The sequence below is a fragment of the Trichosurus vulpecula genome, chromosome 1, assembly GCF_011100635.1.
Source record: "Trichosurus vulpecula isolate mTriVul1 chromosome 1, mTriVul1.pri, whole genome shotgun sequence".
NCBI lineage: Eukaryota > Metazoa > Chordata > Mammalia > Diprotodontia > Phalangeridae > Trichosurus > Trichosurus vulpecula.
Genome location: NC_050573.1, coordinates 363,807,965 through 363,834,913, shown reverse-complemented (window position 1 = coordinate 363,834,913; position 26,949 = coordinate 363,807,965). Strand labels below are relative to the sequence as shown.

The following is a 26,949-nucleotide window of genomic DNA, read 5'->3' as shown; positions in this document are numbered from 1 at the left end:
AGAGTATAAAAGTCTTCTAAATTTAGAAAAAATAAAATAGTAGGGATATAATGAGGTGAGAGAGGATAAGGGAGGGATTTTTAGAGGGGAGAATGAGGGAATATGTAAAGGGAGTTTAGATTAATGGGAATGGGGGGATAGGGGAGGGATCCTTAGACGGGGGGAAGGCAAGTACTAGGAAGGCAGGGTGGTTGGTGGAGGAGCGGGGTAGGCAAGTAATAAGAAGGCGATGTAGCGAGTAGAAGTAAAGTAGAGGAGGCAGGAAGATCAGGAAACAAAAGATATGTACAAACATAAAAAACTAAGATCAGGAGTAGATTATGTTTGGGAAACTATATGTCTATATACGCATGTATATATGTATAAATGTATGTATATATCTGTATGTGTATGTATATATCAAAAAATAGCTAAATTATATTGTAGCTTTCTGGGGGGTGGGGGGAGGGGGAAAAAGAACAAAATTTAAAAGTGCACAGCAGAGAACAAAAGAAAACACAAGGAAGCAAAAAAAATGGACAATTCTCAACACAAGGTGTATTATTTATCATACAGGACTTCTTGAAATGAAGATTTATTGTTACATATTTTGATTCCTCTCCTATGTTCTGCTATGCACATCACATGCTTTATTTAAGTTTCAGTATTTATGTTTATGATATGTTTTTGTTTCTTTTCTTTATTTTGTATTTGTGTTCTGGTAAAATAAAAGAAAAAAGAAAAAAAAGACAGAACTAGGAACAATTGGTGAAAGCTGCTAAGAGAAAAGTTTAAGCCTGATGACAGGGAAACCTTCCTAACAATTAGAGTTATCCAAAACCAGAATTGACTATCTCAAGAGGTAGTGGAGGTCTTCAAGAAGAGAATGGATGACCATTTTCAGGTTATGTTATACTTTTGTATATGGGATGGACTTGATGGATGTTAAGGTCCCTTCCAACTCTCATTTGATAATATGATTCTGAGTGTCAGGTTGTTATTAGAGGGCATCAACACTCGCACCAAAAGAATTAATGGAATTAGCTGGGGAAAGGGGACAAATAGGTGGCACAATAGATAGGGTGTCAGCCCTGGAGTCAGGAAGACTCATCTCTCTGAGTTCAAATATGGCCTCAGACATTCACTAGCTGTGTGACCCTGGGCAAGTCAGTTAACCCTGTTGTTCTCAGTTTCTGCATCTGTAAAATGAGCTGCAGAAGGAAATGACAAATCACTTCAGTATCTTTTCAAAGAAAACCACAAATGGGATCACAAAGGGTAGGACATGACTGAAACAGTTCAACAAAACTAAGAAAAGGACTGGAGGCCTCAAGTCTGCCAGGGAGGGGGAGCAACCAGAACAGAGAAAGAAGGTACCGTAGAAGCACAGAAATATGCAATAATAGTCAATAATCGATAAAGAGTTATTAAGTGCCTACTGTGTGAAAGGCATTGTGCTAAGATCTGAGGAGACAAATAAGAAAAAGAGACCCTGGCTCAGATTCAATCTAGCTCAGCTTGGCCCGCTTGTGAAAACAGGTATCACAAAGGGTGGGATTTCTTAAGACAAGCCATTATGGCGAATCCCTAATAAACTTTGTCTTTTCCCTTGGCTGAGAAGGCTTGAGTCAAATTCTTTCAGTTGGACCGGCATGTCGGTATTTTGGGGTCATGAGCACCCCTAGAAGCATATGGTTCCCTGTTACGAGCTTCCGAAGCCTCGTAACTATGCTCGGGGTTCCCCCCAAGCCTAAGCAAAGGACCTGATCTCGCGGACAATGAACGGGGTGGGAGCCGAAAAAGATGGTGAAATGACTCCGTTTATTATTTCAGCAAGCAGCACATTTATAGCTTTAGTGACGCAGGTACATTCTTTGGTTAAGTGGGTGAAGGACAGGTGAAAATTCAATACACCTGGGTCCTAGGACCACCCCGACTCCACCTACTCTCCTCCCCTTCTCTTCCTGCGCTACCCAAAGCTCCCTGCGGGCAGGCAGTCCAGGCAAAGAATCGGAAGTTCCACATGCTCTGCCAGAGAGCCGGAAGTTCCACGTGGTCAGGCAGCTGGAAGTTCCACGTGGTCAGAGAGCCGGAAGTTCCACGTGGTCAGGCAGGTCAGGCAGGTCCGGGCACGGGCAAAGACCTGGAATTGCCAGGGAAGCAACAAAGGCGAGACTCCTCCTCCTGGCTCCACCCACATCCCAAAGCCCTGAGTTTATCTCAGCAGGCCCTTGGGCCTGGAGGTCCGAGGAGGACAGGGCTTGGCTCCAACCTGGCCCGTAACAGTTCCCTACCATTATCATTTTGATTAAACCTCTTCATTTTTTTTTTGATTCCCTGAGACCGTGAATACTGCTCATCTCAAGTTCTTCTCCAGCCAAGACTGGAAGGGAGATCCTCAATGGGAACAAAACAGCATGAAAACCTTGGTGACAGCAGAGTTGGATGAGAAATTCATGCAGCTCAAGAAAGAAAAAAATCAACAGACTGTGTTGAATGTAGAGCACAGCTTGCAGAACCTTACAGTCCAAAGACTGGAAGAAAAGGTGGAGAGACTTGAGAATAGAGCTCATTAAAATGAAACTGTCCAATAAATCCATGAAAACTGAGCCTTGGAGGAACATCCACTTCCAAGGAGATCCTCAATGGGAACAAAACAGCATGAAAACCTTGGTGACAGCAGAGCTGGATGAGAAATTCACACAGCTCGAGAAAGAAAAAAATCAACAGACTGCTGAATGTGGAGCACAGCTTGCAGAACCCTACAATCCAAAGATTGGAAGAAAAGGTGGAGAGACTTGAGAAAGAGCTCATGAAGATGAAATTGTCCAATAAATACATGAAAACTGAGCTTTGGAGGATCATCCACTTCCAAGTAAGCTGAGATAAGTGAGGTTGTTTCAGAGACTCAAGCAGAGTCTTTGTCCCTTTTTCCCAAGGCTCCTCTATTTCATTTAAAGAAATAGGTGCCCTTTTTACTCTTCACTTAAGGGAAATTTTCCAAGCTATTAATCATCGTGTTCTCCTTTGGACCTTCTCCAAGTTCTTTACTGAGGGTGCCAGATCAACTTCTACATTTCCCCAGATATTTCCCTTCAATTCAGAGACAGTTGGTGCAATCTATAGAGGGCAAGAATTGGAGTCAGCAGACCTGCATTTGAATTACCAGCTCTTTGACCATGGGAAAAGCTCCAAGCCTCAGTTCCCTCACCTGTAAAATGGGGCAGCCAGACCTGTACTACTTATCTCATTCTTTTGGTTGTGAGGCTTAATTTGGATACCAAATATAAAGTTCTATATGAATGGTGGCTGTTATTATACACTTAGGGATTAGGCAGCGAAATTTGCAGTTTACTGGCAAAAGTCTAGCCAGACTTTGCCAGTTGTTTCTCTGTGTGTTGCTAGCACAGACTAAAAGCTCCTTGAAGCCAGGACCTCATTTTATACTCTATCTTGAATTTCTGGTCTGAGACACAATGCCCTGCATACTTTGTTTCCTTGGGAGCAGACTCTCAAAACTATTTTTTTTTATTATTTGTCAGTAATGATATCTATGATTTTGTGTCTTTGCTTCTCTTTTACGAGCCACCAGGTGGAATAGTGAATAGAGCCCTGAACCTGGAGTCAGGGAGACTGGAGTTCAAATCTAGCCTTAAACAATTGCTAGATTTTTGGTGGAGTTGTGAACTGATCCAACCTTTCTGGAGAGCAATTTGGAACTTTGCCCAAAGGGCTATAAAAATGTGCATGCTCTCTGACCCCAGAAATACCACTTCAAGGGCTATATACCAAAGAAATCATACTGGTAGGAAATGACCCATACATCCACAAATATTTATAGCAGCTCTTTTTGTGGTAGGAAAGAAATGGAAATCAAGAGGTTTCCCATCAATTGGGGAATGTTGTGATATATGAATTTAATGGAATACTACTGTGGTTATAAGAAATCAGGAGCAGATGGACATCATAATAACCTTGAAATACTTAAATGATCTGATACTGAATGAAGGGAGCAAAACCAGGAGAACGTTATACACAATTACAAGGTTCTAAGAGAACTCCAAAAGACTCATTATGGAAAAAGCGATTCACATCCAGAGAAAGAATTATGGAGTCTGAATGCAAATTGAAGCAATCTGTTTGCGCTCTCTCTCTCTCTCTCTATAGCTTTTTTTCTTTTTGATTTTTTCTTCTTTCTCGTCATTCATTCCATTAGTTATAGCTCTTTTTACAGCTTCATCATTGTGAAAATATGTTTAGTGTGAAGACATATGTAGAACTTGTATCAGATTGAATTTCGTCTTGGGTGGGAAGCAGGGAGCAGAAGGAGAGGGAGAAAATTTGAAACTCAAAAAGTTGTGGAACTGAATGTTGTAAACTAAAACTAAAATTAAATTAATTAGTTTTTAAAAAGTGAAAGAAGAAAAAAAAAACAATTGCCAGGTGTGTGACCCCGGGCACTAACTTCTTTTTCACTTCAGTTTCCTCAATTGTCAAATAGAGTTCATGTTCAATATATTTTCCAGGGTTGTTGTGAGAAATGAATGAGATTATCTTTGTAAAGAACTTAGCTCTATGCCTTCCTCTTAGTAGGTACTTGATAAAAACTTGTACCCTTCCTCCCTTTTATGTTTGTCTAGCATTTTGGAGGAAAGATACATGAACTGACCTAGAGGAGAGACAGCATCATAACCATTCTCTCCCCGCCCCCACAGGACCATACCATTGAGAAACTCGGGGAATCTTTAAAAATGTTTGAAAGAGTTAGATAGGAGGCAGCTCCAAAAGCGATCAATTTGAAAACAACACCAGACTACCCCCCCCCCCCACTTTCTAAGAAGACACATTTCTACAAAAGGAATGCCTAAAGGGTTAGTCACAATTTTGTATGATTTCAATTAAAAGGCAGCTTCTCATATTTGTTGCTTAGGGGGTTAGGTAGAGCCTTATTCAAACACTGTGGCATTCCCTTTGGATTTTTTGGTCAAGGATTCATTTCCTCTCATTTGAGCAAGTTTCCCAGAAAAATTGTTCTTTTCTAGTATTCCTAGTCCCCATAAAATATGCTTATGTTTTCAAATATGTTTGTTAATAGCTAATTCAATATTTATCAGGTACCTACTGGCAATAGTCTGGTCCCAACCTTTTTTATTTATTTATTTGTTTAGTATTTGATGTGTTTGGTTTTCAGCATTGATTTTCACAGGAGTTTGGGTTGTGAATTTTCTCCCCGTTTTGGCCCTCCTGCCCACTCCAGGATGGCGTATATTCTGGTTGCCCCTTTCCCCAGTCGGCCCTCCCTTCTGTCGCCCCCCCTCCCCTCCCATCCCTTTTTCCCTTCCTTTTTTGTAGGGCAGGATGGATTTCTGTGCCCCATTGCCTGTGTATCTTGTTTCCTGGTTCCATGCAAAAACTTTTTTTTTTTTGTTTTTGAACATCTGTTTCTGAACTTTGGGTTCCGGGTTCTCTCCCCTCTTCCCTCCCTGCCCACCCTCCCTAGGAGGGCCAGCAGTTCAACATGGGCCACATGCGTATCATTGTGTGGAGCCCTTCCACAGTACTCATGTTGTGAAGGACTGGCTATGTTTTGCTCCTTCTTAACCTGTCCCCCTTTGTTGAATTTTCTCCCTTGGCCATGTCCCTTTTTTGGGGGTGTTTGTTTTTGATTGCCTCCTCCCCCTATCTGCCCTCCCTTCCATCGTCCGATGGGAGCAGGATTCGCTCATCCCCCCTCACCTGCCCCCTCTTCCCTTCCTGCAGAACTGCTTTTTTCTTCAGTGGGTGATAGGGAGGAAGGGAGAAAATGGATAAAGTAAAATGTGCACAGGAGAGAACAAAAGAAAACTTACAAAGAAGCGATGAAAATATGGATAGATCTCCATACAATGAGTAGTATTTATTATATACACTTTCTTCAAATGGAAATTTATTGCTGTGTATTTTGAATCCTCTCTCACCTTCTGGTGTGCCCACCACAATGCTTTTTTTTTCTTTTATTGTTCTGTATTATTTTAGTTTTAGTATTTAAGTTTGTTTCTTTTTCCTTTTCTTATTTTGTATTCAAGTTTCATTATTAAAAATATTACACATGCAAGAAAAAGAAAGACCCTGCCCTCAAGGAGCTTACAATCCAAGTGGGGAAGGGAATACCCAAAAGGAAGGGGGTGGGAGGGTTTATATGTAACCTGGCTTAAGGGCAAGTTGGAAACAAACAAAACTGTTAATGGAAAATGAAAATATACCTGCGAATTTCTAAGCCTTCTATAAAGGAAGGCTTTAGAAGGAGTTTATACCTCTGCCTTCCAGCTCTCCAATCAAAGGGGACAGGCAACTGATAGTGAAATTCAGTAGACTGAATTTAATTGAGAATCAAAAAGAAGAGGTGGTATTAACCACTATGAGAAAGAAATATGACACCAGGGGATGTAATGGTAGGAAAATGAATAGCAAAGTTTATGCTAAATTTAGTCTAAGCTTACTTTTGGCAATCTCTGAAAACAGTGTTAAGTAAAACAGGACTAAAGTGGAAAGATCAGCAAAATATGAGAATATCCTTACATAACAGTCATGACATCCTTGATGCAGTTAGAAAAGAGCATTACACTTTTAATCCCATCCCTAGTAGCCACTTCAGTAGCAGAATTGCTATGAAGGTCTAGGTTTACTTCTGGACAGGTTCCAGGAGGCTACAGGGTCCCAAACTAAAGTATATTAATGTACCTGCTTTCAAGCAAACCCAAAATTCTTTATCAATCCAAGGCCCAATTCAGCCTCTTGGGACAATTTAAGATCTAGGCAGGGTATCCACCACAATTAATATCTCTGTACCAAAAACAAAAACAGATGTGCCTCTGGAAACCAAAGAGGCAGCAAAGAATGTCAAACGTATTTGGTACTGAACTCTTGTAAACACAGGATATCATTTGTGAGCACACAGGTGGTTAATTTTTCTAAAGACACCAAAATATCTTCACCTGCCCAAAGTCATTCCTCCAAAAGTGTACCTTTTAAGGCAAGCAAGAAAAATCCATAATAATGAGACAAATAAGGTATTTTTTTTTACTGTCATAGTATGATTAGACTATTCTGTAATTATAGTACTCTAAAATGCAGCAAAATTAACAAGCTATGTTAAACACAAAGGCCGACAATTCTTCTAAAAGCCTATCTCTAAAGATATGCATGGATTCCTTGTGGCTATTACCATAGTTGAAATGAGAAAATGGATTATTACTGGCCTTAAATAGAGAAAACAAACCAATAAAGCAATTATAAGATCTGGTATTCTATTTGTAATCTATCCTCTTCTTCAGTCTATGGAAAAAGTAAAGTGACTTTTAGATCTTAAAGAGCTGTATAAATGCTAGATATTTTTAATCAATAATCCTTCCCTTGGTATACAACAAATCTGATATTATAACCCACATTTTTCTTCTATCTCCTCAGATCATAACCAATCAACAAGCTTTTATTAAACACCAGTTTTGTGAAAGACATTAGGCTAAGTGCTGCTGAGGATACAAAAGCAAAAGTGAAAGTCTATGCCCTCAAGAAGCTTATTTTCTACAATAATGTAACTGAACCTCCCCAGATCACAAGAAGCACCAATATCTCATTTTACATATATTATTTTACATAGCAAAATAAGAATTTAAAAACCAGAAAAGGAAAATCCTCATATAATAGAAGATACTTAACTTGATACTGTGGATAATGGGGCATTCCCTGGACTTAATATTTTGTATGAATATAAATTACTTTCTTAAAAGAAAGGTATTGGTTTCATTAAGTCACAGATTTGGTGAATAGGGCTAGTATTTATTTTTTTTTCATTTTATTTAATTTATTTAATATATTTATTTAATATATTTAGTTTTCAGCATTGATTTTCACAAGAGTTTGAATTACAAATTTTCTCCCCATTTCTACCCTCCCGCTCAATCCAAGATGGCATATATCCTGGTTGCCCTGTTCCCCAGTCAGCCCTCCCTTCTGTCACCCCACTCCCCTCCCATCCCCCTTCTCTTGTAGGACAAGATAAATTTCTACGCCCCATTGCCTGTGTATCTTATTTTCCTAGTTGCATGCAAAAACTTTTTTGTTGATGTTTTTGAATGTCTGTTTTTAAAACTTTGAGTTCCAAATTCTCTCCCCTCTGCCCTCCCCACCCACCCTCCCTCCCTAAGAAGGCAAGCAATTCAACATAGGCCACGTGCGTATCATTATGTATAACCCTTCCACAATACTCATGTTGTGAAAGATTAACTATGTTTTGCTCCTTCCTAACATATCCCCTTTTATTGAATTTTATCCCTTGACCCTGTCCCTTTTCAAAAGTGTTTGTTTTTGATTACCTCCACCCCTGTCTGCCCTCCCTTCTATCATCCCCCCTTTTTTATCTTCTTCCTCCTTCTTTCCTGTGGGGTAAGATATCCAATTGAGTATCTATGGTATTCCCTCCTCAGGTCAAATCAGATGAGAGCAAGATTTACTCATTCCTCCTCACCTGCCCCCTCTTCCCTTCCTACAGAACAGCTTTTTCTTGCCACTTTTATGCAAAATAATTTACACCATTCTATCTCTCCCTTTCTCCCTCTCTCAATATATTCCTCTCTTATCCTTTAACTTGATTTTATTTTTTTAGATGTCATCCCTTCATATTCAACTTACCCTGTGCCCTCTGTCTCTATATATATACATACATAGACACACACATATGTGTATACACACACACACACACATATATATATATGCATATTCCTTTCAGCTACTATGATACTGAGGTCTCATGAATCATACACATCATCTTTCCATGTAGGAATGTAAACAAAACAGTTCAACTTTAGTAAGTCCCTTATGAGTTCTCTTTCTTGTTTACCTTTTCATGCTTCTCCTGATTTTTGTGTTTGAAAGTCAAATTTTCTATTCAGCTCTGGTCTTTTCACTGAGAAAGCTTGAAAGTCCTCTATTTTATTGAAAATTCATATTTTGCCTTGGAGCATGATACACAGTTTTGATGGGTAGGTGATTCTTGGTTTTAATCCTAGCTCCATTGACCTCCAGAATATCATATTCCAAGCCCTTCAGTCCCTTAATGTGGAAGCTGCTAGATCCTGTGTTATCCTGATTGTTTTTCCACAATACTCAAATTGTTTCTTTCTGGCTGCTTGCAGTATTTTCTCCTTGACCTGGGAGGTCTGGAATTTGGCAACAATATTCCTAGAACTTTTCTTTTTGGGATCTTTTTGAGGAGGTGATCTGTGTATTCTTTCAATTTCTATTTTACCCTCTGGCTCTAGAATATCAGGGCAGTTCTCCTTGATAATTTCTTGAAAGATGATATCTAGGCTTTTTTTTTTTTGATCATGGCTTTCAGGTAGTCCAATAATTTTTAAATTATCTCTCCTGGATCTATTTTCCAGGTCAGTGGTTTTTCCAATGAGATATTTCACATTGTCTTCTATTTTTTCATTCCTGTTTCATAATATCTTGATTTCTCATCAGGTCACTAGCTTCCACTTGGTCCAATCTAATTCTTAAGGTAGTATTTTCTTCAGTGGTCTTTTGGACCTCCTTTTCCATTTGGCTAATTCTGCCCTTCAACGCATTCTTCTCCTCATTGGCTTTTTGGAGATCTTTTGCCATTTGAGTTAGTCTATTTTTTAAGGTGTTGTTTTCTTCAATATTTTTTTCAGTATTTTTTTGGGTCTCCTTTAGCAAGTCACTGACTTGTTTATCATGGTCTTCTTGCATCATTCTCATTTCTCTTCCCAATTTTTCCTCTACTTCTCTAACTTGCTTTTCCAAATCCTTTTTGAGCTCTTCCATGGCCTGAGACCAGTTCATGTTTTTCTTGGAGGCTTTTGATTACGAATTACCTGCTCTTTGAGTTTGTTGACTTCTTCTGGCTGTAGGTTTTGGTCTTCTTTGTCACCAAAGAAAGATTCCAAAGTCTGAGACTGAATCTGAGTGCATTTTCACTGCCTGGCCATGTTCCCAGCCAACTCACTTGACCCTTGAGTTTTTCAGCAGGGCATGACTGCTTGTAGAGTAAAGAATACTTTGTTCTAAGCTTGAGGGGATGCACCGTTGATTTCAGAGCTATTTCTATACAGCCAGCTCTGCCACACCAGCACTCCTCCTTCCCCAAGAACCGCCAACCCAGACCTGACTGCAAATCTTGAGCAGTCTCTGCACTCCTGCTCTGATCTGCCACTTAATTCCTCCCACCAGGTGGGCCTGCAGCCAGAAGCAATTGCAGCTGTAGTTCTATAGCTGCACCACCCCCACTGCCCCCAGGCCGGTGGCCCAACTGCAAACTCTTTTCACTCTGTCCCCTGCAGCTTTTCCCACTAACCTTCTCTGTTCTCTTTGGTGTTTGTGGGTTGAGAAGTCTGGTAACTGCCACAGCTCACTGATTCAGGGCACTACGGCCTGTTCTGCCTGGCTCCTGGTCTGGTTGGTCCTGCTGCCGCCCACACTGGGCTCTGCTCCCCTCCGCTGTATGTGCGATAGACCTCATCCAGCCACCATCCAGGCTGTCCTAGGCTGTATCCCTGCTTCCCTCTGCTATTTTGTGGTTTCTGCAGTTCTAGAATTTGTTCAGAGCCATTTTTTATAGGTTTTTGGAAGGACCTGGCAGGGAGCTCATGCAAATCCCTGCTTTCCAGCCACCATCTTGGTTCCGTCCCCCCGGCCTAGTATTTATTAAATGTCAAAAGATATATGGCAGACTACTTCAATATTTCAACAGATCTATGATCTATTTCACTAATGAGAGTAGTGTGCAAATCACAACCCAAGCAACTAAAGGTAGGTACATAACACAGAAAAAAAACATTATAAATCTAGTCTAAATAACACTTCTAAAGATAATTTTATGGGCAAATATAAATCATTCTCTTTTTTTCATTTTGTAAATCATTCTCTTTTTTAGCTATTGTTGGGTATGCTATTTCTTCAGGTTTCAGATAGGAGGTGACAGCTGAATTTGGTACATACACATTTCTACTTAATGAGAAAATTCATTAATGGGTAAGTCGTGCAGTGAATAAAGTGTTGGTTTGGAGTCAAGAAGGCATGAATTTGAAAACCATCTCAGACACTAGCTATGTGACCCTGAGAAAGTCTCCCAGCCTCAGTTTCCTAATCATTAAAATGAGGATAATAATAGCATCTATTTCACATGGTTGTTGTCAAGATCAAATGGAGCAGTAAAGGTAATGTGCTCTGCAAACCTTAAAGTGCTATATAAATGCTAGCTATTTAAATTTTTGTTTTTGTATATGTTTTTCAGTTTAATAGATAGGGAGTAGAAAGTTATTTCTAGGTAGGAAATGACAGAGAAGAAAGCCAGGCAGCAAGAAAAAGAAATACTTGAAAAAAAAAACATTTAAATTGCTTTAAAACCTTGTTAGGTTTTCTGCTTGAATGCTGTTCAGCAAAATGCAGTCTGTAGTGAAAAGAACCAAGTTCTTTTCAAAATCAATTGTGATTAGGTGTAAAGGTGCCTATAACACTGCTGCTTCAAGGCTGAGCCTGATGGATCACTTTGGCTCAGGTGTTCTGAGCTTCAGCAGAACCAATCCTAACTGGACATCCACAAAGAAACTGGTACCATGATGGTGAGCATCTGGTCTGGGTGTGGAGCCAGGAGGACAGCAAAGGAGGGGCACACCCCTCCAGGTCAGGAAACAGAGAAGACCAAAGCTTCAGTGTGATCAGAAGTAGAGTCTGGTCCACAGGTGGCAGCTATACTGCCAGCAGAGAGGAGATAAGCAGAAAAGAATGGAAAGAAAGGATAAAAAGGGAAAGGAAAAAAGAGAAAAAGAAATTCTAAAGGATTCTCTTGATAAAGTATTTTGTATCCAAAGCCAATTGTAAAAGTTAAAAGCTCCTGCTAACAGGATCTGCTGAGAAGTATTTAACGTATAAACATTACTATTTTATAGAAATGCTGTTAACACTTGGGGTAACTGTGAACAGCAGATTGCCAATGGCAGGAGGAGAATACTGTCTTTTTAAGAGAGAAAGAAAATTATTTTCTTCTGATTAGAAAGATACACAGAGATAAAGTTATTATCAGTAAAGCAGAAGAAAAAAACTAGTGACTGTAAGCTTTTTAAACTTTTTTTAAAAGCCTTTTAGAAAGAAGACATAACTCTTAGAACCTGAGGGGCATCTGAAAACCAAGCAAAAGCCTTCCAAATGATTAGCAGAAAGTACCAAAGTGTCTTATGCTTAATCAGTACTTGTTATATTGGAATGTTTTTAAACAAATTCTAGGGAAACAGAAAAGTTTGTTTGTAACTCTAAAGTAATGCACATTCCCCAGGAAGTTATGGAAATTAATTAAGAACAACCTAATACTACCTTGTGAATAAGACTGACTAGACAAGAACTAACAATTAATGAGAAAGGTACCAAATTGTACCTAAAATTTACTATCATGTTTATTCTTATATTTACCCTTTTTAATAAGTAGTCATATTTTTATTTCGAAAAAGGGGCAATTTATCTCTATCTTAGGCAAATACATTTCTCAGAGCAAAACCTGTGTGAACTACACAACCAAGACCCAGACCTACACATACCACTGCCACCTGGAGACAGCATATCTAATTGCAATTCAGTTTTGAAATAAAATGGGCCTTTGGTACTGAACTTGCACTGAAGTTATATCTATAAAATATGTGCCAACACCACAGAAACAAATTAATAAAGTATATGAGGGAGGGAGGGAAGGAGAAAAGGAGGGAGAGGGAGGGAGGGAGAGAAAGGGGGAGGGAGAGAGAGAGAGAGAGAGAGAGAGAGAGAGAGAGAGAGAGAGAGAAAGGGGAAGAAGAAGAAACAACAGAGAGAGGAAAGAGGAGGGAGGAGGGGCACATAGAGATGGCATTGTTAAGTGTAGTAATATTTTCTAGTTGAGAAAAAATGAGGGTGCTAGACATCAGAGAATGTTAAAGTTGAAGGGTGCTAGGTACGCCAAAGGATGGAAAATAGAATCACCAAGATGTGAACCATGCAAACCTTTGTGGGGGCAAAATAGAAAGGGAAGAAACAATAAATACCAAGGAGAAAGAACAATTTCACAACAGACATATGAGAAAAGAACCACAAGTAATTATGATATTCTCAGCTTGTGTGTCAGAGAAGCTAGAGATTGATGCCAAAAACTAGACCTCTCTTCTGCCTGAGATGGCTGTGAGATCAATTAAATAGCTATTCTAAAGATAGTAAGCTATGTATATTTAGACAGAAGAATAAATCATAATAGCACAAAATTGGGCTAGAAGGGACCTTAGAGGTTATACAGAACCCCTCATTTTTACAAATGAGGAAACTGAGGCCCAAAGAAAGTAAGCAAATTGCTAAAGATTCAAATTCAGGTTCAATTCCAAATCCAGTATTCTTCCCACTATCACTCTAAACACTATAAATGGGTGTGATAAGCCCAGGGTTCCCCCCATTTCCTCACAACAGGGCTAGCTTTCAGTAAAAGGCAACAATGTTGCCCCCAGGATCAGATTGACCCCTGCTTACCTTGACACAGCTTCCTGGTCCCCTAAGAGCATAAAAAGTCCCACTCAGATGGATTTAGGGCCCTCTCCAACTTGGTGGAGTAGCCACACATTTTGCCCTTTTCATCAGACACACTTTCATACGGAAGTAAGGGGAGCCATCTCTACCAGGGGTGGGGAACCTACAGCCTCAAGGCCACATGTGGCCCTGTAGGTCCTCAAATGTGGCCCTTTGACTGAATCCAAACTTCACAGAACAAATCCCCTTAATAAAAGGATTTGTTCTGTAAAACTTGGACTCAGTCAAAATGCTGTACCCAAGGACCTAGAGGGCCACAAGTTCCCCACCCCTACACAGACAATTAAATTTCACTGTATCTTTCTTGCATGTGCTTAATGTGTTAGGATAAAGTGAAGTGTTGTTATTAACTGTTCAATGACTTATTAGTGGCTTATTTAACCCCCAAATTAAATCTGAGCTAACAGGGCATTGTTGCTAGGCCCACCCCAAAAGTAAAAGAGTTGAAAGGCACCATTTGTAGTAGAAAGAGCACTAGACTGGACTCAAAAGACCTGGATTCTTGTTCAGGCCCTTCTCCTAACTTGTTTGTGACCCTGGGAAAACCATTTAATCTCAGACCCTCAGTTTCCTCATTTGTAAAATGAGAAAGATGGACTGTATGGTCTTTTCCAGGGTCTTTTCCAGATTTAATATTTTTTTTATTATGCAATAACATACAGATTTTTAGCAAAGCTATAAGAGGACATGAGACTATTCTGAGAACAAAAGGAAGAGAGAAGATGATATAAGATCGTCCCCAATATATGACTTCTAAATTGTTGGGATTGTCATAAAATTAAGAGGTAAAAATCTAAATTAAAGTATATGCTCATGAGGCTGAACAAAAATAATATTTAGGCAAAACAAATCTTCAAATTTTACCTTAATATTCAGATTAGTAAAAAAAACAGTATTTCATTATTTTCAATTCAATTCATATTTATGACTAATGTACCTAACACTGTACATAATACTCCCTTTAAGAACACTGTAATGGAAATGTCAGCTACTTCGTCACTTGACATGTATTTAAACAGACAGAAAAACATGAGTCAAATATTTTGATTTCTGGATCCAATAGAGCTATCATATTTAAGATCACCAAAACTGAAAAGCTTCGAAGAGCAACTAAAAATGACCTGAATTTTTCAAATGTTGGAACTTTTAAATGACTGGGAAGTAGTATTCAGATGAGAGCATCTTGATATAGGTAGCCTGAAACAGTAATACTGGAGGATATTCACAATAACAAAGGGTATCACTACAAACTGACCACCCCTACAAAAACCCTTAAAACTATTTAGAACAAAGAGCAGCATTTCTTCATATAGCAAATGATCAACATTTATTTCTCCTTACAGAATGTCAGAAATCAAATGGTCAAAACTTGAAAATGTTAGGGATAAAATATTTTGTAAATCAACTGTCAAAGCTAGTGTTTTCTCTACAGTTTTGCAGAGCAATAATTGATAGACCAACAAAGGTAATCCTTGTCTTAAATCCTCCCAGATTCAACTCTGTGAAGTAAGTAGACTCTTGAGTTTAGGTTTGAGGATTTGGGACCATTATATTGGGTAAGCTGGAGAAAGCAAGAAAAAAAATCAGCATATCAAAAGCCTAAGGGTTAAAGCAATTTTAATTTCGAAATTGCCTGAGAATGGACTGCATAGTATATACATGCAAATTACATGCAAATATACTCTTGGCTTTCCAGACTTTGCATACAGAAGGATGTAGCCCTAGGATAAATCTGAATGGAGCCTATCAAGTCCAAAAGAAATTACTTCCATCCATATGGCACTATGTACATATCCAGATGCCCTATAATGGAGACACTGGAAAAGAAAATTGTGATTCAAAAATCATCAAGGAATGAGCTTGTGTGTCAGAGAAACTAGAGATTGATACCAAAAACTAGACCTCTATTGGGCCTGAGATGGCTGTGAGGTCAATTAAACAGCTATTCACAGAACAAATCCCCTTAATAAAAGGATCTGTTCCGTAAAACTTGGACTCAGTCAAAAGGCCTCACCCAAAGTCCTAGAAAGCCACATGTAGCCTCAAGGCAGCAGGTTCCCCACGCCTGCATAGGTGTCACTGTATCCTTCTTGCATGTGCTTTGGAAACCAAGAGATCCAAAAGGAATATAAAACTTTCAGATGACCATATACTCTGGAAAAACTATGACTAATTTCAGACCATAACATATATGTTCATTTCTTCCTGAAATGATTTGTGAACTATGGAAAGTAGCCTTTCTTCTAGAACCTCAACATGTGTTTTTTGAGTGTTTTTTTCAAGTGTTTTATTCTGTAATCCTAAGTGGTCTACATTACTCTGAACTTTAGAAATCAGAGAATCCACTTTCTGGATTAAGAATGAAGATTTCATATTTGTATAGTTTCAAATAATCTTTTATTCACTCATGGTTTTAAAATTTCAAACATCACTAAAAACAGTTATGTTCCAATTTAAAAAAAAAACATAAAGGCTTCCAATGAGGAAAAAAAATCTCAACCCTCTATGAAAAATTAAAGTTTAACTTTCCTATTACAATGAAAGGTATATTATGTCAAATAAAAATATGATTAGATTAAAATAGAAAGGAAAAGAATAAATACAAAACAATAATGTTCTATTAATTTTACCACGGGAAACTAATGTTATTGCACTTTCTATTTTTCTTCTGAGCAATGTCAGACAGAAATATCAAGCTGTCCTCTGGGAAAAATCAGAGCATCTAAGCCTTAAAAAGAACTCTGCCCTCAAATGAGTTAGTACATTGGTATTCATTAGGGAGCTATGCATTATTTGAAAGAATATGCATAAGATATGACATACCAGAGGCTTTTTAAATTTCTTAGAACAGGGCAATATACATCAAGAATGGCACTAGCGGCCAGAATTAGCTTAAAATTTTGCATTTTTTTTCCTTTTTAAATACTGAGCTTCAGTGAAACCTATGCCTTATCAAAATATAATACTTTTTTCTTAATCTTCAGGATGAAGAGTAAAATGCAACAATATAATAAATTATATTTAAAGGGAGGTTGTCATATTTATCAGAACAAAATCTGATATTTTAGTGCATCATTCATTTTCCAAATAAATATAATTGACCCTGACTTTTCTTGCCACACAACCAATTCACTGAATCTTTAAAGCTGGAAAAAAGTTTCCCAGAGAATAGAATATAACCATTCCAGATGAAAAGAATATTTTCCATTCTCAAAATCTCTAGGCAAAATTCACAAAAGCTCCACTTACTACCAATGTAAATACAGTGTTATCTATCCCCTGTGCCTAAGGAAAGATTAAAATATAGTTATAACAATCAAACAGTTCAAAGAACCTAACAATTAGAAGCAGAAATACATGATAGTATTACAACATTTACAGTTAAGCTAGCTAGCCCCCATCACTGAGACATATGAATGTGAGGCAGTGCAATATAGGGGGATTGATGGCTTTGGAGTCAGAAGAAATGTCGGCTTGAATTCCACTTCCAACATTTCCTAGCTAAGTGACCGTGGGCAAATCATTTAACCTGATTCATCTGTAAAAAGGGGATAGTAATACTTGTAGCATCTACCTCAAAGGGTTATTGTGATATAAGGTGCTATATAAATGTCAATTATTATAATGATGTCTAAACTGGTGATGCCAAACTCAAATAGAAAAGGAGTCACTAAGGCCACATGATGACTCAGAAAAAAGACAAAAAAACCCAAATATTCTTCTACTGTACTTTTATTTATTTTGTTTAATATTTCCCAATTACATTTTAATCTGGTTTGGGCCACAGTTGGGAATGGGGCCACATGTATTTAACACCTCTGCCCTAAACCATCCAAGATTTATTCCAATTAAAGATCTCCAGAGATATATGGCACATCTTCCCTCAATTACTCATTTCAGTATTAAATTCCCCCAAAGGGCAAGATGTTAACAATAATAATGCAGCTGACATATGACACAATGATCTACAAAATGCTTTATATCCATTATTTCATTTAATCCTCACACAACAGCATTTGCATTGCAGAGGACCCTGAAGATCATCTGGCCCAACCCTCTCATTTTACAGAATGAGGCCCACAAGTGATTTGCTTAAAAATTATCCATTTTATAAATGGCAGGACTAGGATTTGCACCCTGATCTCCTGATTTTGAATCCAGGGCTTTTTGCTCTACATAACAAACACTCTACCTTACAACAACCCTAAATCTTTCTTGCTTTAATTAAGCTAATTTCTTCTTGCCAAGTTTCCTAAACACATGCACTATGCACATGCCTTGCAAAAAGCCCCTTCATGTATCCAAAAGATGAATTAAGTCACCCTTAGCCTTTCCATCTCTAGACTAAATAATAATTCCCTTAACCTCTCCTCATAGAAGCTCATTTTCCCCTTCATTCCAGGGGTTCTTAACCTTCATTTGTGTCATGGACGCTTTTGGCAATCTAGTGAAACCCATAGACCCCTTTGCAGAATGTTTTCTTATTTTAATTTATAACAGAAGTAAATGTTCATTTCAATTAGAGGTTGGTGAAAATAAAGGTGTAATTTTTCCCCATCCAAGTTCACAGACCCCCTGAGGAATGCTACTTTAGTCATTTTAATCACTTATCTGTGAACTCTCATTTCTTCATATCTTTTTTTTAAAACACATGAAAACTAAAACTGGCAAAATATTCCAAAAAAAAAAAAAAAAGGTCCCAGACCTTGAACATTACACTTTCTTTAACACATCTGAGAAACATGTTGTTGTTCTTTTTTCACACTATTATGTTTAATGATGCCATGGAAGAGATACAGCATAGTGAATAGAGTACCAGCTTCATAGCCCAAAATACCAGTGTGTAAGGTGGATATTAGTGTGTGCAAGGTGGATTTTGCTATTCTTTTTTAGATAATAGTTCCCAGGATCCATGGTCATAACAATCTCTAATTCCCAGACTCATGGTGTGGAAACATCTCCACCACACTTGTGCACTCTATTATAATCTTAAGATAATGTAAATATTTGAGTTCAGCTGGTAAACATCTACTGCACTTGTGCTGTGCTAAGTCACCATGATATTGCTAAAGTTAATGTAAACTTGTGAGGCTACTGCTGGCAAACTGCCTTCTTTGTTACCCTAGAAATCAAGTAGGCACTGGTCAGTAAAGGGGGAATAGGAATGCACAAGGGGAATGTGCATGTGTGTTTGCCTCAACTGGCCCCCATTGAGGCTTAGGGGGGAAAGCACAAGCTAGAATGCTGTGCGTGCCTTGATCAGCCCCCATCGAGGCCTGGCGGGATTTGTTAATGTTTGTTAGTCTCAACCAGCCCCAATAGAGACTTAGAGGACTTGTAGGAATTGTAGCTCCTACTGTATTCTTGCCTGCCTCAGAAAGAAGAGTATTTAGGGGATGCTGTAGGAGTTGGTGCTCTCATTATCAGCAGACTCCTTTGGGAAGACTAGAATAAAGTAAGCTAACTATTTAACCCCTTATTATGACTCTGATCTTGTCTTCCCATCTGCCTGGATCAAGAGTGAACCTGCTAGTGCTAGAAGGTCTCCTGTGTCTCCCACCCTACAACTGGCATAGTGGGTGTTATCTGTCTGACAATACCTCAATTCAGCTCCCATTTCTGACACATAATGGCTGTCAGTCAATAAACATTTCTTAAATGTCTACTAAGACAAAGGAAAACCCCAAAAAACAGGTTCTAGGTTATTCATAATCAATTTATTTAACTGGGCTAGCCAGCAATCAATAAATTGATGGTCAGTGGTTTCTCTTAGTAACCAAAGACACCAAAGGAGACCATGAAACACCTTAAATCCTTTCTGAAAGGGAACTGTGAAACTAACGACTAGTGCAACTGCTGTTTGTTGTTTGTCCTTCTTTCTAGAAAAAGACCAACGACATCAGGTGGATGACATCTTGACTTGCAAGTGAACTAGATTTAAGTGAGGCAGGGCTGTACAAAGTCATCAGCCTCAGTCTCTCCTCCAGGGTCATCTGAGTACAGTGGCAAGACATTAGTCAGGATGACTAGAAATGCCTCCCAGCAATTCTCATTGCCTTCTCGGCTGCTACTACTCCGCAGGCTCCCATCAGAATATGTGTTCTCCATTCTGTCACCCAAGGTTCCTTGACCTTAGCAGAGCAACTGGTAGACACTCTTAACCTTAACAAGCATTTAGGTGGCATAGTGGATAGAGTGCTGGCTCTGGAGACAGGAAGACCTGAGTTCAGGTTTGACTAAGACACTCAGTAGCTGATGGGAAGCTAATGACTTAACTTCTGTTTGCCCCAGTTTCCTTATCAGTAAAATGGAGATGATACTAGTATTCATCTCGCTTGCTGTGAGGATTAAATAAAATAATACTTATAAAGTGCTTAGCAAACTAGTACCTGGTACACAGTAGGTGCTATATAAATGTTAGTTATTATTGTTATTATCTTACTGATTACCACATCACACCTCCAATGCTCTATGAACAGAATCCAAGGGTGGACCTTGGTTTAAATTTGTTACAAGTCGCACTCTAATAGTTCCTAGGAATCTTGAATCCCTCACTTTTTCAAACAAATTTCCTGACTGGACTATGACATAGTCAATACTCTCCCCAGGTACACAATCTGTGAGCTAACATCATCACTATTCAGGTATCTCTCAACAGATTAAAATGATGGGCATAGAGTCTACCTGCCAAGATACATACACAGGAACTACGTAAACACAATTACAAAACACATTTTACACAAAGACAGATCTAAAGAAGTGGAGAAATATTAATTGCTCATGGATAGGCTAAGTCAATAACAATACTAATTTAATTTACTTATTCAGTGCCACACCAATCAAACCTCCAAAGGATTACTTTAGAGAGAGCTAGAAAAAATGACAAAATTCATCTGGTGCAATCAAAAAGTCAAGAATATCAAAGGAATTAATGAAAAAAAGTGGTTAAAAAAAGGACCGAGCTATGTCAAATTTTAAACTATACTACAAAGCAATAATCAAACAATTTGATACTGAATAAGAGATACAGAAGCCCACCAGCAGAACAGATGATATACACAATATATACAGAAGCAAACAAGCACAATAGCATAATGTTTCATAAACTGAAAGATTCCTGCTATTGGGGCAAGAACTCAATATTAGACAGGAAAATGTTGGGAAAACTAGAAAGCTGTGTGGCAGAAACTCAGTTTAGACCAATATTTCACAATATATAATATAATAAGCTCCAAATGGGTATAATCTTTAGATATAAAAGGTGACATCAAAAGAAAATTAGAGGAGCAAGGGAAGAAACTACTTGTCAGATCTATGGATGGGGAAAAGTTCGTTACCAAACCAGGATGGGTGTCGGGGGGAGGGTGTAAGTGGAGAGAGATCACAGGAGGTAAAATAAATAAATTTAATTACATAAAATTTTAAATTTTTGCACAAACAAAATTGATGTCACTAAAATTAGAAAACTTGGACATCAGGAAAAAATATTTGTAGTAAGTTTTTCTGATGAAGTACTCATGTCTAAGATGCATGAAAAACTGGGTCAAATACATAATATTAAAAACTATTGTCCAGCTGATAATGGCAAAAGGATATGAACACATATTTTTCTTTTTTTAAAGTATTATTTATTTAATATATTTAGTTTTCAGCATTGATTTTCACAAGAGTTTGAATTACAAATTTTCTCCCCATTTCTACCCTCCCCCCACTCCAAGATGGCATATATTCTGGTTGCCTCATTCCCCAGTCAGCCCTCCCTTCTGTCACCCCACTCCCCCCCACCCATCCCCTTTCCCCTTACTTTCTTGAAGGGCAAGATAGATTTCTATGCCACATTGCCTGTATATCTTATTTCCTAGTTGCATGCAAAAACTTTTTTTTAACATCTGCTTTTAAAACTTTGAGTTCCAAATTCTTTCCCTTCTTCCCTCCCCACCCACCCTCCCTAAGAAGGCAAGCAATTCAACATAGGCCACATGTGTATCATTATGCAAAACCCTTCCACAATACTCATGTTGTGAAAGACTAACTATACTTTGCTCCTTCCTACCCTGTCCCCCTTTATTGAATTTTCTCCCTTGACCCTGTTCTTTTTCAAAAGTGTTTGTTTTTGATTACCTCCTTCCACTATCTGCCCTCCCTTCTATTGTCCCCCCTTTTTTTATCTTCTTCCTCCTTCTTTCCTGTGGGGTAAGATACCCCATTGAGTGTGTGTTATTCCCTCCTCAGGTCAAATATGATGAGAGCAAGATTCACTCATTCCCCCTCACCTTCCCCCTCTTCCCTTCCAACAGAACTGCTTTTTCTTGCCACTTTCATGTAAGATAATATACCCCATTCTATCTCTCCCTTTCTCCCTCTCTCAATATATTCCTCTCTCATTCCTTAATTTGATTTTATTTTCTTTTAGATATCATCCCTTCATATTCAACTCACCCTGTGCCCTCTGTCTATAACATGTATATATATATATATATATATATATATATATATATATATATATACATACACACACATATGTGTGTGTGTGTGTGTGTGTGTGTGTGTGTGTGATAGGGTAGCTGAAGGGAATATATATATATATGTATGTATATATTCCCTTCAGCTAACCTAATACTAAGATCTCATGAATTATACACACCATCTTTCCATGTAGGAATGTAAACAAAACAGTTCAACTTTAGTAAGTCCCTTGTGATTTCTCTTTCTTGTTTACCTTTTCATGCTTCTCTTGATTCTTGTGTTTGAAAGTCAAATTTTCTATTCAGCTCTGGTCTTTTCACTGAGAAAGCTTGAAAGTCCTCTATTTTATTGAAAATCCATATTTTGCCTTGGAGCATGATACTCAGTTTTGCTGGGTTTTAATCCTAGCTCCATTGACCTCCAGAATATCATATTCCAAGCCCTTCAGTCCCTTAATGTGGAAGCTGCTAGATCCTGTGTTATCCTGATTGTTTTTCCACAATACTCAAATTGTTTCTTTCTGGCTGCTTGCAATATTTTCTCCTTGATCTGGGAGCTCTGGAATTTGGCAACAATATTCCTAGGAGTTTTCTTTTTGGGATCTTTTTCAGGAGGCAATCTGTGGATTCTTTCATTTTCTATTTTACCCTCTGGCTCTAGAATATCAGGGCAGTTCTTCATAATTTCTTGAAAGATGATATCTAGGCTCTTTTTTTGATCATGACTTTCAGGTAGTCCAATAATTTTTAAATTATCTCTCCTGGATCTATTTTCCAGGTCAGTGGTTTTTCCAATGAGATAGTTCACATTGTCTTCCACTTTTTCATTCCTTTGGTTGTTTGATAATATCTTGATTTCTCATCAGGTCACTAGCTTCCACTTGGTCCAATCTAATTTTTCAGGTAGTATTTTCTTCAGTGGTCTTTTGGACCTCCTTTTCCATTTGGCTAATTCTGCCTTTCAAGGCATTCTTCTCCTCATTGGCTTTTTGGAGATCTTTCACCATTTGAGTTAGTCTATTTTTCAAGGTGTTATTTTCTTCAGTATTTTTTTGGGTCTACTTTAGCAAGTTATTGACTTGTTTTTCATGGTTTTCTCCCATCCTTCTCATTTCTCTTCCCAATTTTTCCTCTACTTCTCTAACTTGCTTTTCCAAATCCTTTTTGAGCTCTTCCATGGCCTGAGACCAGTTCATGTTTTCCTTGGAGGCTTTTGATGTAGGCTCCTTAACTTTGTTAACTTCTTCTGGCTGTATGTTTTGGTCTTCTTTGTCACCAAAGAAAGATTCCAAAGTCTGAGTCTGAATCTGAGTCCATTTTCACTGCCTGGCCATGTTCCCAGCCAACTACTTGACCCTTGAGTTTTTTGTTGGGGTATGACTGCTTATAGAGTAGAGAGTACTTTGTCCCAAGCTTGAGGGGATGCACTGTTGTTTTCCGAGCTATTTCTACACAGCAAGCTCTGCCACACCAGCGATCCTCCTCCCCCAAGAACCACCGACCTAGACCGTGACTGAAATCTAAGAAGGCTCTGCACTCCCACTCTGATCCACCAGTTAATTCCTCCCACCAGGTGGGCCTGGGGCCAGAAGCAACTGCAGCTGTACTTCTGTCCTCAGTGCTGCACCGCCTCTACTGCCACCAGGGTGGTGGCCAAACCACGACCTCCTCTCACTCTGTCCCCGCAGTTTTTCCCACTAACTTTCTCTGTTGTCTTTGGTGTTTGTGGGTTGAGAAGTCTGGTAACTGCCATAGTTCACTGATTCAGGGTGCTAGGGCCTATTCCACCTGGCTCCTAGTCTTATTGTTCCGGGCGCAGCCCACGCTGGGCTTTGCTCCTTTCTGCTCCCAGTTCCATGTAATACACCTTACCCAGCAACCATCCAGGCTGTCCTGAGCTGGAGCCCTGCTTCCCTCTGCTATTTCGTGGGTTCTGCAGTTCTAGAATTTGTTTAGAACCATTTTTATAGGTGTTTGGAGGGTCCTGGGGGAGAGCTTTAGGCAAGTTCCTGCTTTCCAGCCGCCATCTTGGCTCTACCCCCCTTGAACATACATTTTTCAGAGGAAGAAATCTAAACTATCATTAGCCATATGGGAAAAAAATGCTCTGAATCGCTGTTTGGAGGCATACAAAATAAACCAGCTCTGAGGTTCTACCTCACGCCCATCATATTGGCAAAGTGTACAGAAAAGAAAAACAACAAATGCTGGAGGGGCTGTAGGAAAACAGGTACATTAACAGTGTTGGTAGAGCTTTGAAGTGGTCTAGCCATTCTGTAAAGCAACTTGGAACTATTCTCAAAAAGCTATTAAACTACACATATTCTTTATTAAGAACTCTGATCAACACATGACCAATCACAGTTCCAGAAGACTCATAATGAAACATTCTATCTGCCTCCTAGGATGCAGTGTTCTCAGAGTGCATAGCAAGACTTTTTTTAAAAAATATAACCAATGCAGGATTTTGTTTTGACTATACATATTTGAAACAGAGGGTTTTGCTTTTTGCACTTTCTCAGTGGGGATGAGGGAAAGGGGGAGGGAGAAATGGTGGCTCTTGATATAAAATTTATTTTTTATTTTTAGTTTACGACACTCAGTTCCACAAGTTTTTGAGGTCCAAGTTTTCTCTCCCTCCCTCTATTCCTCCCTGCCCTCCAAAATGGCATGCAATCTGACATAGGTTCTATATATACCTTTGCATTAAACTTATTTACATAATAGTCAATAGTCAAGAATGATAACGAATGGAATGAACCATGAGAAAGAAATGAAACCAAAAAAGAAGGGGAAAAAAAGAGAGAGCAAATACTTTGCCTCAATCTCTATTTAGACTCCGTAATTCCTTCTCTGGATGTGGATAGCTTTTTCCATCATGAGTCTTTTGGAGCTGTCTTTGAACCTTGCATTGATGAGAAGAGCCAAGTCTACCAAAGTTAGTCCTTACAGATACTGTGTGCCTGTAATCATATATAATGTTCTCCTTGTTCTACTTCCCTCACTCAGCATTAGTTCTTATACGTCTTTCAAGGTTATAATGAAGTCTGTCTGCTCCTCATTTCTTATAGCATAGTAGTATTCCATTACATTCACATAAAACAACTTGTTCAGCTATTCCCCAATTGATGGGCATCCCCTTGATTTCCAATTCTTTGCCAGCACAAAAAGAGCTGCTATAAATATTCTTGTACATACTGGTCCATTTCCCACTTGTGTGATGTCTTTGGGATACAGCCCTAGAAATAGTATTGCTGGGTCAAAGGGTATGAACATTTTTATGGCCCTTTGGGTACAGTTCCAAATTGCTCTCCAGAATGGCTGGATCAGTTCACAACTCCACCAACAATGCAGCAATGTTCCAATTTTCCCACATCCTCTCCGGCACAAAATAAAATTTTTAAATAAAATTATGAGAATAAAATAAAATGAAATTTAATAGGGACAAATGTACAATTCCAAACTTGGGTTAAAAAAAAAACAACTTTGCCATTTCAGCACAGTGGAGGCATCATTAGACAGCTATTACAATGGAAACTATTTGGGGTGGTAAGGAAATGCAAACTCAACACATCAACAAGGCAAAATAATAAATCTGAAATGGCCTTTACAAGTTATCAAAGTCTCTTTATAGAAAGGTAAACTAAAGTCTAGAAAGGTAATTTGAAAAAGGTCACACAGGCAACAAGAGGCAGTCAGGATGCAAAACTGGTTCTTGATTCCACATCCAGTACTGTTTCCACTGAACCACTTTTTTTGTTTTTGTTTTTCTATAGACCACACTCAGAGGCATACCGTCCAGAACAAAGGAGGAAAGGGTTTGTTTGGTTTTTTTTTTTTGCTACATCTGGAATATTGTGTTCAGTTCCAAGTACTGCATTTTATCAGACATGGATAATCTGGAGAGTTTCCAGAAGAATGCTATCAGGATGGTGAAAGAACTAGAGAATATGTCATACAAAGTTCAGCTGAAAGAACTGATTTTATTAGTTTATTGGGAAGGAGAAAAAATAAACTTAGGGAAGTATATGATTTTTTGTTGTTGAATAGTTTCAGTCATGTATGACTTTTTGTGAACCCATTTGGGGTTTTCTTGGAAAATATACTGAAGTAGTTTGCTATTTCCTTCTCCAGATTATTTTACTGATGTGGAAACTGAGGCAAACAGGGTTAAATGACTCTCAAAGGGTCACATAGCTAGTAAGTGTCTGAGGCCAGATTTGAACTCCAGGTGCAGTTTTCTATTCACTGCTCCCCTAGCTGTGCCCCACCGCTCCCTCAGTGTATATGATAGTTGTCATCAAATATCTGAAAGACTGTCATGGGAAGCAAATTAAACTTATTCTATTTGTAGGAACAATAGGTAGAAATTGCCAAGGGTAAGATTTAGTCTTGACAGGAAAAAACTTCTTCACATCTACAGTGGCACAAAGGTACAGAGGGCTGCCTTGAGAAGTAGTGAGCTCCTGCTCTCTGGAGCTTTTTGAGCAGAGGGTGGAAAACTTCTTGCTGGAGTTATTGCAGAATAGATTCTCAGTCAGGTACAAGTTAGACATAGTGGCCTCTGAGTTCCAAGTCAGATTCTGTGAAACCAAATTAGATTTGTAAAGCTACATCACCTGAACTTGCAGTCTGTTTTTTTTCTAGAATTATTCAATTAACTTCTAGATTTTATAAGCTCATTGATACCCTACCAACAAGTAAAACTCAACCTCCAAGTGTAAACCAGGATACAGGCATGACTGTCTACTCATCATTGCTAGGATCCATTATAACTCCCCCGCTGGCATTTAAAGCCCTTCCCATCCTGGTCCCAATCTACCTTACTAGCCTTATCACATAGTACCTCCCTTGGCACACACTATGGTCTAACCACACTGGATCTCTTAATATTCTTCATACACAT

The 26,949-nt window shown here is 38.6% G+C and overlaps 1 protein-coding gene across 3 annotated transcripts in view; it reads right to left on the bottom strand.

Annotated features, from left to right (window-relative positions):
* The window catches only part of LOC118846741 (protein hinderin-like), an 86,020-nt gene that overhangs the window by 17,116 nt on the left and 41,955 nt on the right, over positions 1-26,949 (bottom strand). Inside the window, exon 5 of one of the 3 annotated variants that reach the window (XM_036755501.1) lies at positions 26,167-26,626. The exons of the other annotated variants lie outside the window; for them this stretch is intronic. Within the exon in view, the coding sequence (XP_036611396.1) occupies positions 26,620-26,626 (7 nt within the window). The 3' untranslated portion in view covers positions 26,167-26,619. Of the gene's footprint in view, positions 1-26,166; positions 26,627-26,949 lie in introns of those variants that run through there. 3 annotated transcript variants of the gene reach the window in all.